Source organism: Lupinus angustifolius, chromosome LG05 (genome assembly GCF_001865875.1).
Source record: "Lupinus angustifolius cultivar Tanjil chromosome LG05, LupAngTanjil_v1.0, whole genome shotgun sequence".
NCBI lineage: Eukaryota > Viridiplantae > Streptophyta > Magnoliopsida > Fabales > Fabaceae > Lupinus > Lupinus angustifolius.
This window is the reverse complement of record NC_032013.1, coordinates 7,978,946-7,995,293: the sequence shown is the minus strand read 5'-3', so window position 1 is coordinate 7,995,293 and position 16,348 is coordinate 7,978,946. Positions and strand designations below refer to the sequence as shown.

The window sequence follows — 16,348 nt, the reverse complement described above, 5'->3', positions numbered from 1 at the left end:
ATGGTGTGCAAATTACTCCTATTTCACTTAACCCGTCATTTCTCAATAAAACAATAATAAAATTTATGGGTATGGACTTATGTAAAGGGGTTGGGATAGATGACTATATATATGTATAATGTAAATCTAATGATGTACACATCAAACACATACACAAATTATTATTCTCTAATACATAGTAGTAGTTACTCAATACTTCTGGTGATGTAGACATAAATTGACCGAACCTCGTTAACAAATTTCTTGTGTTATTTTCTCTTTTCTATATCTCTTTCTAATATTCAGTTGCTAACTTGTTCCTAACATTTAGTATTAGATGACTCTTAACCTATGAGTAAAATTTGACATGGGGAAGTTCAATGGAACTAGTACATTCAGAGCGTGGCAAAGGCAGGTTAAGCTGTGCTAGTTGAAGAATAAACCAGATGATACATAACAATTGGACTAGGAAGAGTTGAAAGAGAAGGTTGTGAGAACCATATGACTCTATCTATTAGATGCGGTGATGTCCATATTATGAATCTAATGTCACCAACAAAGGTATGAGAGACATTAGAGAACAATTCATATCTAAGTTTCTAACTAAGAAGTTCTACTTGTAACAAAGACGCAATGACTGAAAATATATGAGGTAATAATTTGCAATGATACCTGGACACTTTCATTCAACTAATGAATGACTTGCATAAACTTAGACATGAAGGTTGATCATCAGGACAAGACAATAAATTTACCATGTTTATTTTCCAATTCCTACGAATACTTGGTGACATCATTGGCGTACAAGAAAGACTCAATTAAATTAGATGAGATTACGACTGCACTTTTTGATGTAAACCCACTAAGGATACTCTTCAATTCAAGGGTCACTCAAGACCTAGGGGTCCCTATGACTAGGGCAAGAGTCAAATCCTCCAAGGACAAGCTCTCAAAAGAAATCATCCACCCTGATAAGCCACCTGATCAGTAAAGGATATTTATGTCCTTAGGATTTTAGGATTTATTTAGCTTAGTTTAAATTTATTTGCCTTGAATTGTATAAATGAGACTTTATTCTTATGGGTAGTCTTAGGTTTCATTTTATTGTTAAGTCTTTCATTTGATGTTGATTATGTCATGTAACATGGGGGTTATGAATTTAATTATTTAAATCCTTTATATCATGGTCCATTAGTTGGCCAAGTAGTTCAAGTAAGTATAAGCAAGACTAAGAGAGGTATTTGAGTCAAGGGCAGCTTGGCGAGATCAAACATCATGGCAAGGCTACAACATTTGGGTCCAAGGCAAATCATGTTAGAACGGTGAGCTTATGTAAGGCTATTTTCAAAACATAGAAATTTAATTGATTAAATCCAACTACATCAATTGGCCAGGAGATTGAAGATCAGACGGCTCAAGGTCAAGGAGGTTCAAGTTCCAAGTTTGCTTCAAGATAAATCAAGATAAATGTAGAATTATCTATCCTATTTCAGCTTGGATCTATTTGGAAGATATGATTATCTATCTCAATCAAAGAGGGCACGCTTGCTTAAAGATAAATGTAAAATTATTTATCCTATTTTAGCTTGGATCTATTTAGAAGATATGATTATCTGTCTAAATCAAAGAGGGTGTGAGACTTGGAGATATTATAGAAGATAAAGGAATTCGGCCAAGAAGAAGATATGATTTCCAATAGAAGATCAATCCTCAATACTTGATTTTCGGTCAGCCAAGGCATCCCAGCCGAATTCCCCAAGTGATCAAGACCTAAAACAAATCAGATTTGACTTAGTCTAATTAGGATTTGATTATATTTTCTTTTCAAAATAATTAGGACTTGGTTTATTTCAGCTTGGCAAGTATGCTTGTTTATATTTGACATCGATCATTAATAAAGTTAAGTTTTCTTTTGAGTAAAATTGGATTGAATTTATAAAGTTGAGTCAAAACTCCTTAATTTGAACTTATCAAGATTCTTATTCATGTGGTGTTCTAAGACTCATCACCTTCTCGGTGTGGTGTCTAAATTCTTATCAAGGATCATTCATTGTGGTGAATATTATTGACTCATCAAGCTCTTGAGCTTGTGGCGTCTCCATCTTCATATCTTTTCCATCTCTCCTCATAAATCTATCTTAAAATTGTCCTAAAAATCTCCATCAATACCAAAACCGAATTCCATTTTATAAAGCTCTGAATTTCAAGCTAAAACAATCCTAATTCTAAGTCAGACCCCTTGAGGTTGTCATCACTTTTGTCTCATGGTCAAAGAAGACAAAAAATATGGGAAGGACGATGGTCTATTCGTAAAAGAGAGTCAAGCGTGTGAGAGAAAACAAGGTAGAGAAGGTCCTTCCAAAGGAAAAATACCAAATTTCAGGAGATAGAACATTAATGTACTGCTTTAAGAAAGGATTGTACCAATAAATGAAGTTTTCAAAAAAAACTAGTGGGGAAGGATGAAACATATGCATTTGCAAACATTTCACAAAAAGTTAATTCTGATTATAACACTTAATGTGATTTGCTATATCTTGGTCTAGTGATGTGGTATAAGGTCCCGCTAGATCCCCAGGATATCAAACAATGCTATAATGCTTATGGTAAATCATGTTGATCGACAAAACACTTTTATTTCAATAAATTACAGAGATACATGGCAATAAATTCTTCAATAAAAATTACACAGCAATTTTATTTCTAGGGTATAACAATCATGGAGAGACCAAGAAAGAAGAGAAAACAGAAGCTATATGTTGCATAAGTCCCTTTAGGCAGAACTATTATTTCCCTCATTTCCAAGCAGTGCTTGCTTCATGCTCCAAGCATTCAATTTTGAGATCACCACATTCTTAATTCCATTGTTAAATACATAAAGGTGAGCCTCTTTGTCTATAGCTAAGGAGGGATAAACTCTACTCGTGATACAAACTCTTCCCTTCTCTCCAAAACTCTCAATAATTGAGTGGTCAATCTGCATAATAATAACCCATACATATCATAACATAATAGTTGATAATAATGTTTTAATTGCGATGTGAATTATTTTGTGATTAAAAAATATTTTTGAATTTGATACGGTCCAATGTGGTTGCGTTGCAATCCAACTCAGCCACATCATTGTAATTCTGTGTTACTCCGTAATTACAGTGTGACGCGGTTGCAATAGTCACCACAACTGCGACCACACCATGTAATTTGGTCTGCCATTTAAATCACTTGTTGGCACATGAAATAAAGAAAAGACTTATGATTAGAATAAACATACCAAGCTTCTAAGTGAAATTGTTTTCACATTGGGATCTATGTCAAAGAAAGTTCCATATATAGTTTTATCAAGGTCCTGCCTCAATGAAGACCTGTGAAGTGTAGAACAACAATCTAAGTCAGCCACAAATCTAAGCCATACATGTATACACACACATATCTTCATATGAGTTTAATGAGCTTGCACTAATAATGTGTAGTTTTTTTATGTTATCTGCTTATCATCCACTATTTACGTGCACGATTTGTATTTAAAAATCAATGATATTTAATACTTGTGTGATGAATGATGCCCCTTCTCTCAGAGAGAAAGGATATCATTCACCACTCATGTTTCTCTTCAGTATTGAAGAGGATCTAGATTCCGTCTCTGTGTATATATGCCAGTTTCGGAAACAACCTGCTCTGGTCACTGCACATTAGGCCAATGTATCTGTTAGGAGCTTTGTATATTCTGAAGTACACTGCAGTTTGCTCTGTTAGATCCTTTGCAGCCAAAGCTAACAAACCAAAAGGTCCTATTGTGCCACTTATTGATGCATGTCCTTGGCTACATAGTAGTTGAGGATCAACTCCACTTGGATCTAACCACTCAGCACTTTCTAGTTCAGGTATCTCAAACAACACATCTACATCAACCTTTAAAGTCCAAATTTAAAAATAATCAACATTGATGTTTTACTTGCTATGAAAAAATTTCATAGAAAAAGCTTGAAAGCATGACATCGATTTACTACTTACCTGCGATGCAGTGATGCCTGAAACTTCAAGAGTTGATCCGCTGACGAGTTTCTCTCCTGTGATAGTGATTTGCTTGTCGTGTAGTTTTTCTACCTCTTCAATTGGCCATTGGATCAATTGCTTCCCACTTTTATCAAGCCAAACTTGCCTTGGAATCGTCTACATAGGCGAAAGGACAATGATCATTCATCGGTATCCTCTTCTTTTACAATGACAATTACTCAAATCTAGACAATGTTGCTATTTCGAAACCAAAGCATTCGCTGTATAAATATCAAAGTTCCGGATAATAGTTGTTCGAATAACTTTTTCGGTTGAAAATTGACTCAAAGAATGTGACAATGAGGCAGCTGAAATAACTTGAGGAAAAAGCTACTAATATGGAATAAAAGTACCTGTAAACCAGCCCATCCTTTCTCAATATCATCTTGTGAGGTGTCAGATTCATTCACCCATCCCCACAATATCCTTCTGTTCTTGGCATAGTCAAAAAATGACTTGGAAGCATAAAACTTACCATAGTCAAATCTCAAATCTGAACTAGTTCCTGTAAACTTAATATCAGGAATAAAGTTTTCCTGATCAGAAACATATTTGCCAAGAAAATAGTAGTCATGCTGTTTGCTTAGATAACTTATCTTCAAGACATGCCTAACACTTGCATTTTGGATAGATGTATCCAACCCATTGGTGCTATTGATGGACACTGGAAAAAAGTCTGGGCATTCGCAAACTCGGGTATTATCCGATGCATAAAAAGGATTTGGATGAACTGTCCAATTAACGAAATCATCACTTTGGTAGAGAATTACTTTCCCTTCATCACCATTTTGAGCACCAATGACTACCCTCCATTTTCCATCCCCTCCCTTCCAAGCAGTTGAAGGGTCTCGAAAATTATCCACTTCAACTCCACTAGGTGCAGTCATAACAGGGTTTTGAGGGTGTTTGACCCATTCCCTTAAGAAAGGATCTGATAGATCCTTTGGCAAAGCAAAGTTCTGAACTTGATGCTTGTTCTCATCAATACCTGTATACAAAATAGCCGGCTTTTCGCCTTGGAGTATTGTGGCTGAGCCCGACCAACAACTATTGATGTCATATGGCTCACTTGGTTCAATTGCATGATTCAAATGAATCCAATTGATGAGATCATATGATACAGAATGACCCCATACAATCCTGTCTCCAAAGGTTGCAGCCTCAGGATTATGTTGGTAGAAAAGGTGGTAAACACCTTTATAGTACATTGGTCCTGCAATAGGTAAATCAAAATACCAATCAATAATCATCTTATCAGATAATAACTTTGGTAACATCAACAAAGAATTGACTCTTATTAGTTCAAAAAACCCATTTAACCAAATTTCAAATGAAAAATAGAAATACAAAGTTTTGATTCACTCTGACATATTTAATTATTGATACTAGGATCATGTGATAAGGAGGTAAATAAATAAGGAGCAATATTATATGTACACCCAGTAGAGACAGTTCGGGTATAAAGTTGAAAAGTGTCGCGAAATTGCTGCGCTGTGGTGTACACGAAACATTTTTCGATGAATAAAACTAGTAGATAAGTTCACTGGCTTACCATTTGGATCTGCATAATGAAGACATCATCCATCCATATTCAATTTTTTGTGATCAAACATGTCAAATAGGAGAGAAAATAGAATTAGAAATACCCAATGAAGTTGAACAAAATAATATAATTGTACAACCTATAAAGCATACCATTCATCCAATTTTGTTGGGGCTGAAAGTGATAGGAAGTTCTATAAGGCTGATTTTGATTTACCATATTGATAGAACTCATGCTATGTTGAAATGATTCAATTCTGTTTAACAAAGAAAAAAATAACCCAAGTAAGTTTAGTGCTGCAAAGATCTTCATCATGTTAGAGTGAAAGAGAAGGATAAGGTCAACAAGGACAAGATGAAAAACTATACCTTTTAGTTAGATCAAGAACTTATATATGTACTTTACATTAGAAGGAAATGACTAATATATACACAATGGATCTGTGCCATGTGGAAACAGCATAACATATGAATACAATGATTCCTTCAGACAAAATCCTAAACCAATTAGATTTTAAATGTAGAACAACTTGAGTGTGTTGCAACAAAAAAATTATATAATGTGCAATTGGATATTATATTATTGATTGTTGACTAAGTGATTAAATATGTATAGCTAAAATATTAAAGTTCATGAATTTTGAATTTTTCATATTCTCTGCAAATTAAAGGACCTTGTCCTTTGAATGGACTCTACCCTTTAGTAGGACTATAAGGGGAAAGTGGAGAATACATCAGCAAAATTTTAGAAGTAATGTTTTTTTCTTAAAAAATTACATTTTATTTTCTTAATGATTTACAGTTGCAGAGAATATACAACTTAATGGAATATTATGAATTGGAACAAGAACTTTTTTTGGTATATTGATGTATATTTTCACCTTTTTGGATAAAAAACTAATTTTTTTGAGTTGCGTGACTACTTGCTCATAGAAATCAAATATTTAATCTTTTATTCTAAGCATCTAGTAGGTCATTACACCACTACTCAACATCTTGTTGATGAATCAGAAGAAGAATGGAATGATAAAGTAATTTTAATTCAATAGGTTGATATAATTATAAATAAAAGGGAACATGTTTGCAAAAAAGAAAAAAAAAGTGATTGTATTAATTGGTTTACAGGAACTATTAGCCAGAGATAGAAGTAAGAAAATAAACCAAATAAGCTCATAACTTCCTTTTATGATTTTCTGAAGTTCATTTAGAATTTGTTTTTGGTTATGTTCAATTAGAAATTATTAACAATATTTTCAGTGCATTGCATCAATCACACAAATTGTGAAGGATATAGTTTAATGTATCGTAAGTTTTATTTTTTATAATAATATTATGCTACTACAATAGGTCAACATTGAGATCTTAAAATCAGTCTCTCAAAAAATCATACTTTTTTAATATAATATAATATAATAATAATAATAATAATAATAATAATAATAATAATCATGATTGAGACCATGAATTTTTTTCCTTCTATACATTAGTAATGTGTTACTGGAAATTCAAAGCAATTATGAGCTTATAGAATATTTATATGTAACCACATCCATAATCAAGTCTTAATTTTACAAGGTAAAGTCAATTATATGAATCGAATAATATCACAATATTTTATCATAAATCATGTTCATTGATAAAATATTAATCTTTAAGTTAGAGAAATAAATCTTGATCGAACCCATATTTGTCCAATGGATATAATCTGCTCATGGTAAAACTTCTTATGGATTCGATATACATTTATTTTCAACGCCTAGTCCAGTCTTAATGAGAATAGTAATTTTCTATTCTTAAATTGTTTGGCCTTGTCTTTTCTTGACTTCCATGTACCTCTAGAAATTAGACTAATTTTTACTTGAACAAACTTTTAATCATGCATCTACATTACAAACACCTTATTGTTAATTATACATTATAGTTTATTTGTTTATATCTATGGTCTTCCTAAACAAACATTTTATAGTTTATCCATCATGGACACCTTATTGTTTATTATGGAAATCCTAATCTCACTATTCTAATTTTTTTTTACAGAAGACCTAAAGTTGTAGTCTTCCAAAAAGCATTTTTTATTTTGGCTAATCACTGCAACGTGCACATGCACTAAGCAATTTCAATAGACACCCACAGAGGGCCAATCATATTCCGTCTTGATGTGATTGCAGGGGAATAAGACTCAAGCAACGTCAAAAACCAAAGAAAATGTCATTTACAATTATACTTATATTCTTATGTTTATTATGATAAAACAAATTGCACTTCCCGAGTCTCGCCTATTGTAGAAGAGAAAACTTGTATGAAGATATATGTATGTAGATACAACTAGTAGAAGCTTCACAACATGTTAAAAATTACTTTTAATTAAAGTTTACTCATTAATGATAGTATAAAAAACATAAATATATTTGTCTATAAATATGGTATGTTATATACCATACAAGTTTTTCTCTTATATGAGTGTAAGTGGTTCTAGTTTAAATCGTAAAACACTGAAACCGAACTAAACCAAAAAATATGGTCCACTTCGATTTTATAGTTCAGGTTGGTTTTTTTAAGGAATTGTTTAAGTTAGACTCGGTTCATGATTTTTAAAATTTAGGACTATTTAAATCGAATTGCAAAATAATGTTATACTATTGTTTGAATTTTTTAGTAAATTTTATGACTTAAATTACCAATTTTGTCTATATTACTAAATTATCATATACATGTTAATGTTATAAATGTTAACACTCACTAAATTCTTAAATTGTTATATATGTGTGCGCTATTTTCTTTAGTATCTTATATATATATATATATGCTACTTCCCCCTTTAATAGTTTGAATGAGAGATGGCTGTTAGCTGAGGTGATACTACATCATCTTATTTGTGAGGGGATTTGCAAGTTATACACACATACATATATATATATATATATGTCATGGTCAATTATTAGACAGGATAATACTACATCTTATTTGTGAGGGGATTTTGCAAGTTATACAAAATATATATATATATATATATATGTTGTGGCAAAGAAAGGTAGTTGATATAGGATGATGTACCACATAAAATATATGAAAGATGGAATAAAGGGGAGTACATTTTCTGTCTCAAAAAATGCATCATTTTATATGTTACGTATTTGTGATTGGTTGAAAAATATATTTAAGTTAAAAATTTAATAATTAAATATTTTTCTAACCAATTACAAATAATAACATATGAAGTTACACATTTTTTGGGATAAAAGATATCATCCTAACTTTAGTACAAGATTATCTTTTTAGCTAGCATATGTGTATGATACTTTGTGCAATGGTGCAGACGTGGTTTATACATGGGATGCACTAATTTACACGGTTGTAAGTAGTGTTAAGATTAACCAATGTGAAGGTGAAAAGGGGTAAAGTGGTAAAAACTTTACGAAATTGCTTGAGTTGTTCAAAGGCATGCTTCATGAAGACAACATCCCCAAACTATGAAGCAAACCAAGAATTTTGTTCGTTGGGTATGGATTATAAATAAAGGTGATTGTTAAAATGCGAACTCTAAGTTAGTTCGTTTGGATGCGAACTAGGATATGACCGTTGGATTGAAGCACTTGGTGACCGGATACCGTTTCTAAAATATATGATTTCAAAGTCAGAACTCGTGATTATTGAAACCGACTTCTGGATGTTCAGTTTAAAATCTAAAGTCGGGAAAGTGATCAACGACTTATGTAGGTGAAAGCTGAAGTCGGGGAAATGTTGAACGAATTCTGACCAAGAAGTCTGAAGTCGAGGAAATGATGAATGACTTCTGACCAAGAAGTGTCGAAGTTGGGAAACAATGCCACAATTCTTGGTCGTGTAGTACAAATATCTGAAATCGGTCTGTATTTTAACAACTTCAGGTTGAAAACATTTTTAAGAGTGTGAAACCGAAAACGAAAGTGATGAAGAGGCATTTTAAAGAGTGTGAAAACCATTTTAAGATGAGTTTAAAATTTATGCACTGATAGTGTAAATTTTTTTTACACTGTCACCACATTATCACCATTGATTTGTAATACTTTTGTTTGAAAGTCAATGGTAGTTAACATATGAATGATGAAGATTTGCTGACAATGTAAAAAACAGTTACAATGTCAGTGTATACATATTAATTCATTTAAAGATTGTGTTTGAGAAACTGTAAAATAGTGTATCTTTTTAGTGACTTGATCAATCTGCTTCATATTTGTGAAGGTAAGTTATTTTTTCTTCTTATTTAGTAATTTTATGATTATTGATTCGATTATGATATTTACATAGAAACTTTCTTCTTATTAGATGGAAGAAGATATGAATTATAAGAGTGGAAACTTCTATAATGAGGTAAAAATTTATTTTCTTAATTTATTTAAAATTGTTCACGGAAATGATATTTTTTCTTTATTCATTTATTTTCGTTTATTTATTGTTATTCATGTACATGATTTAATTTTTTGATTTTAGGTTGTAGATGAAGTTGATGTTAGTGATGATGAAAATATAAATGAGATCGAGGAATTGGATTTTTAAGAAATTGATTTTGGTTTATTAAAGGAAGATGAAGTTAAGAAGTTTAGGTTTTTAAGTAATGATATCGGATACAAATTTTATAGGATGTATGGTATGAAGAAAGGATTTGGCATAAGAAAATATCATACCCGTCGGGATAAGGATGATGAAATATTATGGCCAATCATTTTTTGTGATAGAGAAGGATTTAGGGAGAAGAATTTAGGGAGAAGAAAGATGATTTGATCCGAAAGAGGCACATAGAAAAGAGACAATATGCGGTTGTTTAGCAAGAATGAAGATTAATGTTGACAAGGAAAAAGGAGGTTGATATGTGATTTATTTTTATGATGAACATAGCCATGAAGTGGTTGGTGAATATTATGGTGGGATGATAGCCTCTAAACGAAGAATGACAGAGACATATATTTCTCAAATGAACAATATGAGAGAAGTGGGCATTGGAACTGGAATTGTTTTTGGTTCATTTGCTAGTCAATGTGGGGGTTATGGATATATTGAGTTTTCGCAGAAAGACATGTATAATCAAATCCAAAAGCAGAGACAAATTGGAAATGGCGACGCCGAATCTGCATTACAATACTTGAAGGAGCAATCGAAATCAGATTGTGCAATATATTGGAGACATACTGTACACGAAGAAGGTAAGTTGCAATAATTATTATGGGCTGATGGATGTAGCATTTTCGAATACTCCAGTTTTTGTGATGTTCTTGCTTTTAATGCAACTTAGGTCGAAACAAATATAGATTTCCAGTGGTTGTATTTTTGGGTGTAAATCATCACAAGCAAACAAAAATATTTGATGCTGTTGTTGTGTCAAATGAGACAGAGCAAATATATGTTTGGGTTCTAGAAATTTTTTTGGAGGCAATGAATGAGAAACAACCAAAGCGTGTTATCACAGATGAGGATTTGGCGATGAAGAATGCAATCCAAAGAGTTTTTCCTAAAGCTCAACATAAATTATGTGCTTGACATATATGTAACAATGTTGGAAAAAATATAAAGAAGAAGAATTTTCATAAGGACTTCCAGAAAGTTATGTATGTTGATGTTGATGTTGAGGTTGAAGATTTTAATATTATGTGGGAGGAACTTATCATCAAACATGGGCTTCAAGATAATGCTTGGGTCGCTCAGACTTATGATAGCAGGAGTATATGGGCCAAGGCTTACATTCGGGAAAGGGTAACCCGACTAAATGGCCAAGACTAAATGACAGGCTATACTCTAAAGTCGGGAAAGGGTAACCCGACTTCAGATTGTGTTTTTGGGAAATGCAAACCCGACTTCATGCTTTTGTGAAATGATCCAGGCCACGCTTCAGAAGAAAAAATAAAATTTCCAATACATATTCCACCTAACTATATGCTACGAATTAAATACATATGTCTAACCTAAGTATATACTATCAATTAAATTCACAGGTAAATACAAATTTCAAACAAAAAATTCAAACTTCAATCATTTATATCATTTCCAAAAAATTCTATCATTACTTTTCGTTCATATAAATTCACAACAACTTCAACTATTTTCATAACTTACTCTTACTTTCAATTTCATTCACAACTTACACTTACTGTCAACTACATTTTACTTTGTTAGCATCATATAATGGCTGAATCACAACTTCTCAGAATATAAGACCAACATAGATTATCTATCATTGATCATTCTATTAGTATATTTTTTTATGTTATCTTTTTTTGTTTAATTATTTATCTTTGAGCAAAACAAATAACTACAACTTATGTTTATTAATAAATTAAAGGATGTTAAGAAATGATTCTTAACACAATTGGTAATCCATCAAAATGGTGGACTTGGGTTTGAGCCCACTATCCACAACTTAATTTTTTTTAATTTGTCCACTTTTAATCTATATATTTCTCCTACAAAAACTTTTTTAGTCACAATAATTACAAATTATAATCAAACATTCATATATTCCTCTATTATATTATATTATGTCTTAACTTTAATGTTTTCTATTTTCCCAGGACCCATCCAAAGATTTGATAAAATTAAGACATATCAATTTTTTTTGAAGAACAACCATTATTATAAGATCTTTTACAATTTACCGGTTTCGCACAAATTTCTCGCATGCGATCTTATATCATAGATGCATCTTTAATGACTGCACTTGTTGAAAGATGGAGGTCCGAGACACATACATTTCATCTTCCATGTGATGAATGCACCAATTATTAGGAGTTAATATCAACGGTCTACCAATCATGGCGCCGACATTTTTTGATTGGAATGAACTTTGTATGGAGTTATTGGGAAAAGTTCCAATAGAAGGACAAGATACGAGGGGCTGTGAATTAAAATTAACTTGGTTAATTCAAAACTTTACTCAATTGCCATCGCAGCCTACCTAATTACAAATACACCAATATTGTAGGGCACATATCCTACACATAATTGGAGGGGAGTTGTTGCCCGATAAATCAAATAATCGGGTACATTTAATGTACTTACCCATACTTTGAGACCTATCACAAGTTCACCGATATAGCTGGGGTTCAGCATGTTTGGCCAACTTGTATAGGAAATTGTGTCAGGCAACAAAACCCACTGTCAAAGCCATGGGTGGGTGCGTGATACTTTTACAATCTTAGGTATGGTATCGCATACCACTCCTTGCACCTAGGGTGAGCCAACTACCTACTTATCCATTTGCTTCAAGGTAATATAAATTTATTCCTTTACATAAAAATATTTTTTCACGGATTTTTTCTTTCAACTACAATAATTAATTTCTATTTTCTATAGGTGGGGTACTTGGAATGCTAACTTCCATGGATTTCCACGGGGAGATTTAATGGGATATATGTCACGATTAGACCATATGGAGGTCAATGATGTAAAGATTCTTAAGCTCTTATTAATTTATAATTTATAAAATAATTCAATTTTTTTCTAACTAATATTTTTCTTATTTTTGTAGTTTAAATGACTACCATATGAAACTTATAACAACAATCTTCCACGTCAAGTTCAACAAGATAAAAATGTGTAGAGTGCATGCACAAATTTAATTTGTTTCTCTATCATCGAGTGACATCAAACAGATCGAGTCAAACTACAGTTTGGTTTGATCCAGGATGTGTCACAATCACCAATTAATATGGATGTCCTCCATAGAATTGACAAACGGGGGAATCAAAATGCAAATTGGGCCTTCAAGCATGCACAATGGATTGACCATTGGAATCATCACAGAGATCAAGTGTTGTGAGGACCTGCAATCCAATCTCCTTTCCACACACAACAATATATGAGTTGGTTTTTTTACCAATTCTAAACCTTTCTTATCTGTAGAACCACAACTCTGAGACCCACGCCAAATAAATTACCAACAAAGCCAACCACACCCCTACCATACAAATCAACCCCCACACCTCAAACTCCAATGTACTATCCTACAATGAATCAACCTACTACTTCAGAACGTCCAATGTATCAACCAACAATGTTTGACACTTACAATATTCAACCTGCAAGAATGTCTTTTCATTATGAACCCTCGCACCAACATCAAACTGATCATATCATTCCTCACCGTCATTCATTTTCTACACAAGAGAATGATTTTATGAATTCATTATTTGCTGCTAATGCTGGTACTCCTGATTCATCAAATATATATCTCAATGATATGAGGTTCAACTACAATGAAAATGATGGTGCTGGGCCAAGTTCTTTTGATGTGAACCTCTCATCATCTTTCATGGTTGATGACAATATTTCCCAAACCAGACAGACTGATACTGATCAAGAACAAACTAGAGTTAGACGTCGTCACGTTCCTCAACGTAATAGGCAACAACGTAGGTGTGGGACGGGAAGTCATTTAGGGAATTTATAAATTTCTACTATTGTAATTTCAATTTACATTATATTTCATATTACTATTTTTCAATCAAATTATCTTTTATATTGCCCATAAAAGAAGACAACTAAAAACCATTTTCAAATAATGTAACCAATTTCATGCAAATTAATGATGTCTAAATGATTTTAATTTATTTATTACTCTAAATGAACATTTCAAATTCCGCTAGGCTAGAATAATTTTTATATCAATTTCTATTTTTTCAGTCTTCGTGTGCTATATAAATTATTGTTAAAAATATGCTATAAAATTTAATGTAAAATATATTTAAATAGTATACTATGTGGATCATTAACTGTTTCTTGTATTCTAAATAATATAATAGTTAACTTAAAATTATTGGTCATTTTCAACTATTTTCTATAAATGTATGGTCTAACTTATTTTAGAATGAATTGGTTTAATAAAATAAATTAAAATTTAGCGGTTTATTAATTATTAAAAACAATTTAGCAATTACTCAATTATAACACATCGATTGACAATATGACGATATTTATTTGATTTATTTATATATTGTTAATAGTTTAGTTTTCACTCGTGATGTCATATACTACTTCGTAAACTATACAATTACACCGAAATCATCATTTAGCACTTCAAGATGAAATAACTTAACTCTGCAAAACTAATTCAAGAAGAACAAAAAGTCATTTCCTATTCCACAAAACGGAAATGAGTACCATCAAGGAAGAAGGAGGAAAAATTTGAAATATCAAAGCTTCATATATCCATTCAGAAGTCGGGAAACTTGTCCACGACTTCAGAAGTCGAGAATCCAATCAACGACTTTCATGGAAGTATTCCTTCCTAGTACCTAGTTCAAAATCAAAGGCACAGATTCAAATTAATTTAATCATATGGCTCTTACACAGTTCACTTCCATGTGAATTTCACATTAGTTTGCAGGTTAGAGGGGCTCCATAAATAAATGCATGTAATGCCTCAACATTGTACAAGAAAGAGTTTGAATAGTTGTGCGAGTATCCCAAGTGTGGGTTAGCACACTACAAAATGAATGATGAAGATTGTACTGTTGATGTGGTCACCATGGCTCCTCCTTTGAAAGTGTTATGGTATCTTCTAATAATTTAGAGGTTGAAAATATTATTTATTATTGTAAATGATGTAGAAAAACATTAGATGACATGCACATTAGAGGAAATGTGATGGACAAATATTTCGTTCGACTAATTCTTTTTAATAGAAGAAAACTGAGTTTGTTTCTCAATTTTGATAGTGAATCTGATAATCTTAGGCTTCGTCTTGCTACTAATTGAATGAACTCGATTTCGATATCTCCAAAAAGATTAGGAGTTACCACTAGGTTTTTTCTTGTTAAAACGTAGGAAACTCTTTATTATGCCAAATTTGTATTAATGGTCTTTGAACTTGAGTTTTAGGCTCGGGAGTTGATTACAGATCGATGAATGTATTAACATATTGTTCGCTCATATTAAACGCTACCCTTGTTAACATGGACTTTTCTACCCTTAAAATTTTTCTTTATTAAAACAAAATATTTTATTTTTTATTTTTGTATCTCACAAAATTTCACATTTGACCTATGTATCCCTAAGTGCAATAGAGAAATCAATACTATGTAGTTATGGATTGAGAATCAAATAATTTGTTTAATTTGATTTTTTTATTGATGTAAAAATATTTAAAATGCATTTATTTTAATTTAATGAAACTAAAGGTGTGTTTGCTTTGACCATTTTCTGTTTTCATTTTCAATTAAATCAGAAAATGAGGGTCAAAACATGTTTGCTGTGTTGTTTTCATTTCATATTTTTGAAAACATGAACTTCATTTCCGGAAATTTTGAAAATGAAAAAAATATCATTTCCAATATTTTCAATAATAAGACAATGACATTTTATTGAAAATTTTAAGATTTTTATTACTCCATTCGATCTATATCTTTTGATGCTTTAACATTTTCATGTTATTCCAAATCTTTTGATGTTTTGAAAACCCAATATACATTTATATTTTACTTTCCAATTATACCCTTATTTATTACTAATATTTTCTCCACATGTTTTTTCATTTCATTTTTAATCCAGTTTTTTATGTGTATTAAATGTGACTATTTTAGTCAAATTTTATTAAATTTTTACTTCATTTAATATTTTTTGAAACTATGTGCATAACCTTAAACATCAAAAGATGTGGAATGGGGGGAATATTATTTTCAATTACTCTCTTTACTAATCAACAAAATGCTGAAATCAATTGATGAGGGTCTCCCTTGTCCTTACTATCACACATCTTCATAATAAAATTTATTTCTTTATCTCTCAACATAATAACTTTTCTTCG

At 31.7% G+C, this 16,348-nt stretch overlaps 1 protein-coding gene across 2 annotated transcripts in view; it reads right to left on the bottom strand.

The window, feature by feature from the left end:
• Positions 2,686–16,348, bottom strand: part of LOC109347628 (beta-fructofuranosidase, insoluble isoenzyme CWINV3-like) — a 16,140-nt gene continuing 2,477 nt past the window's right edge. The window contains exons 1-7 of one of the 2 annotated variants that reach the window (XM_019587566.1): positions 5,728–5,964; positions 5,585–5,593; positions 4,386–5,245; positions 3,991–4,149; positions 3,650–3,888; positions 3,251–3,341; positions 2,686–2,956 (exon numbers count right to left, since the gene is read on the bottom strand). In XM_019587566.1, the coding sequence (XP_019443111.1) occupies positions 2,753–2,956; positions 3,251–3,341; positions 3,650–3,888; positions 3,991–4,149; positions 4,386–5,245; positions 5,585–5,593; positions 5,728–5,890 (1,725 nt within the window). In that variant the 5' untranslated portion in view covers positions 5,891–5,964 and the 3' untranslated portion in view covers positions 2,686–2,752. Of the gene's footprint in view, positions 2,957–3,250; positions 3,342–3,649; positions 3,889–3,990; positions 4,150–4,385; positions 5,246–5,584; positions 5,594–5,727; positions 5,965–16,348 lie in introns of those variants that run through there. The other variant, XM_019587567.1, reaches the window with a different exon arrangement.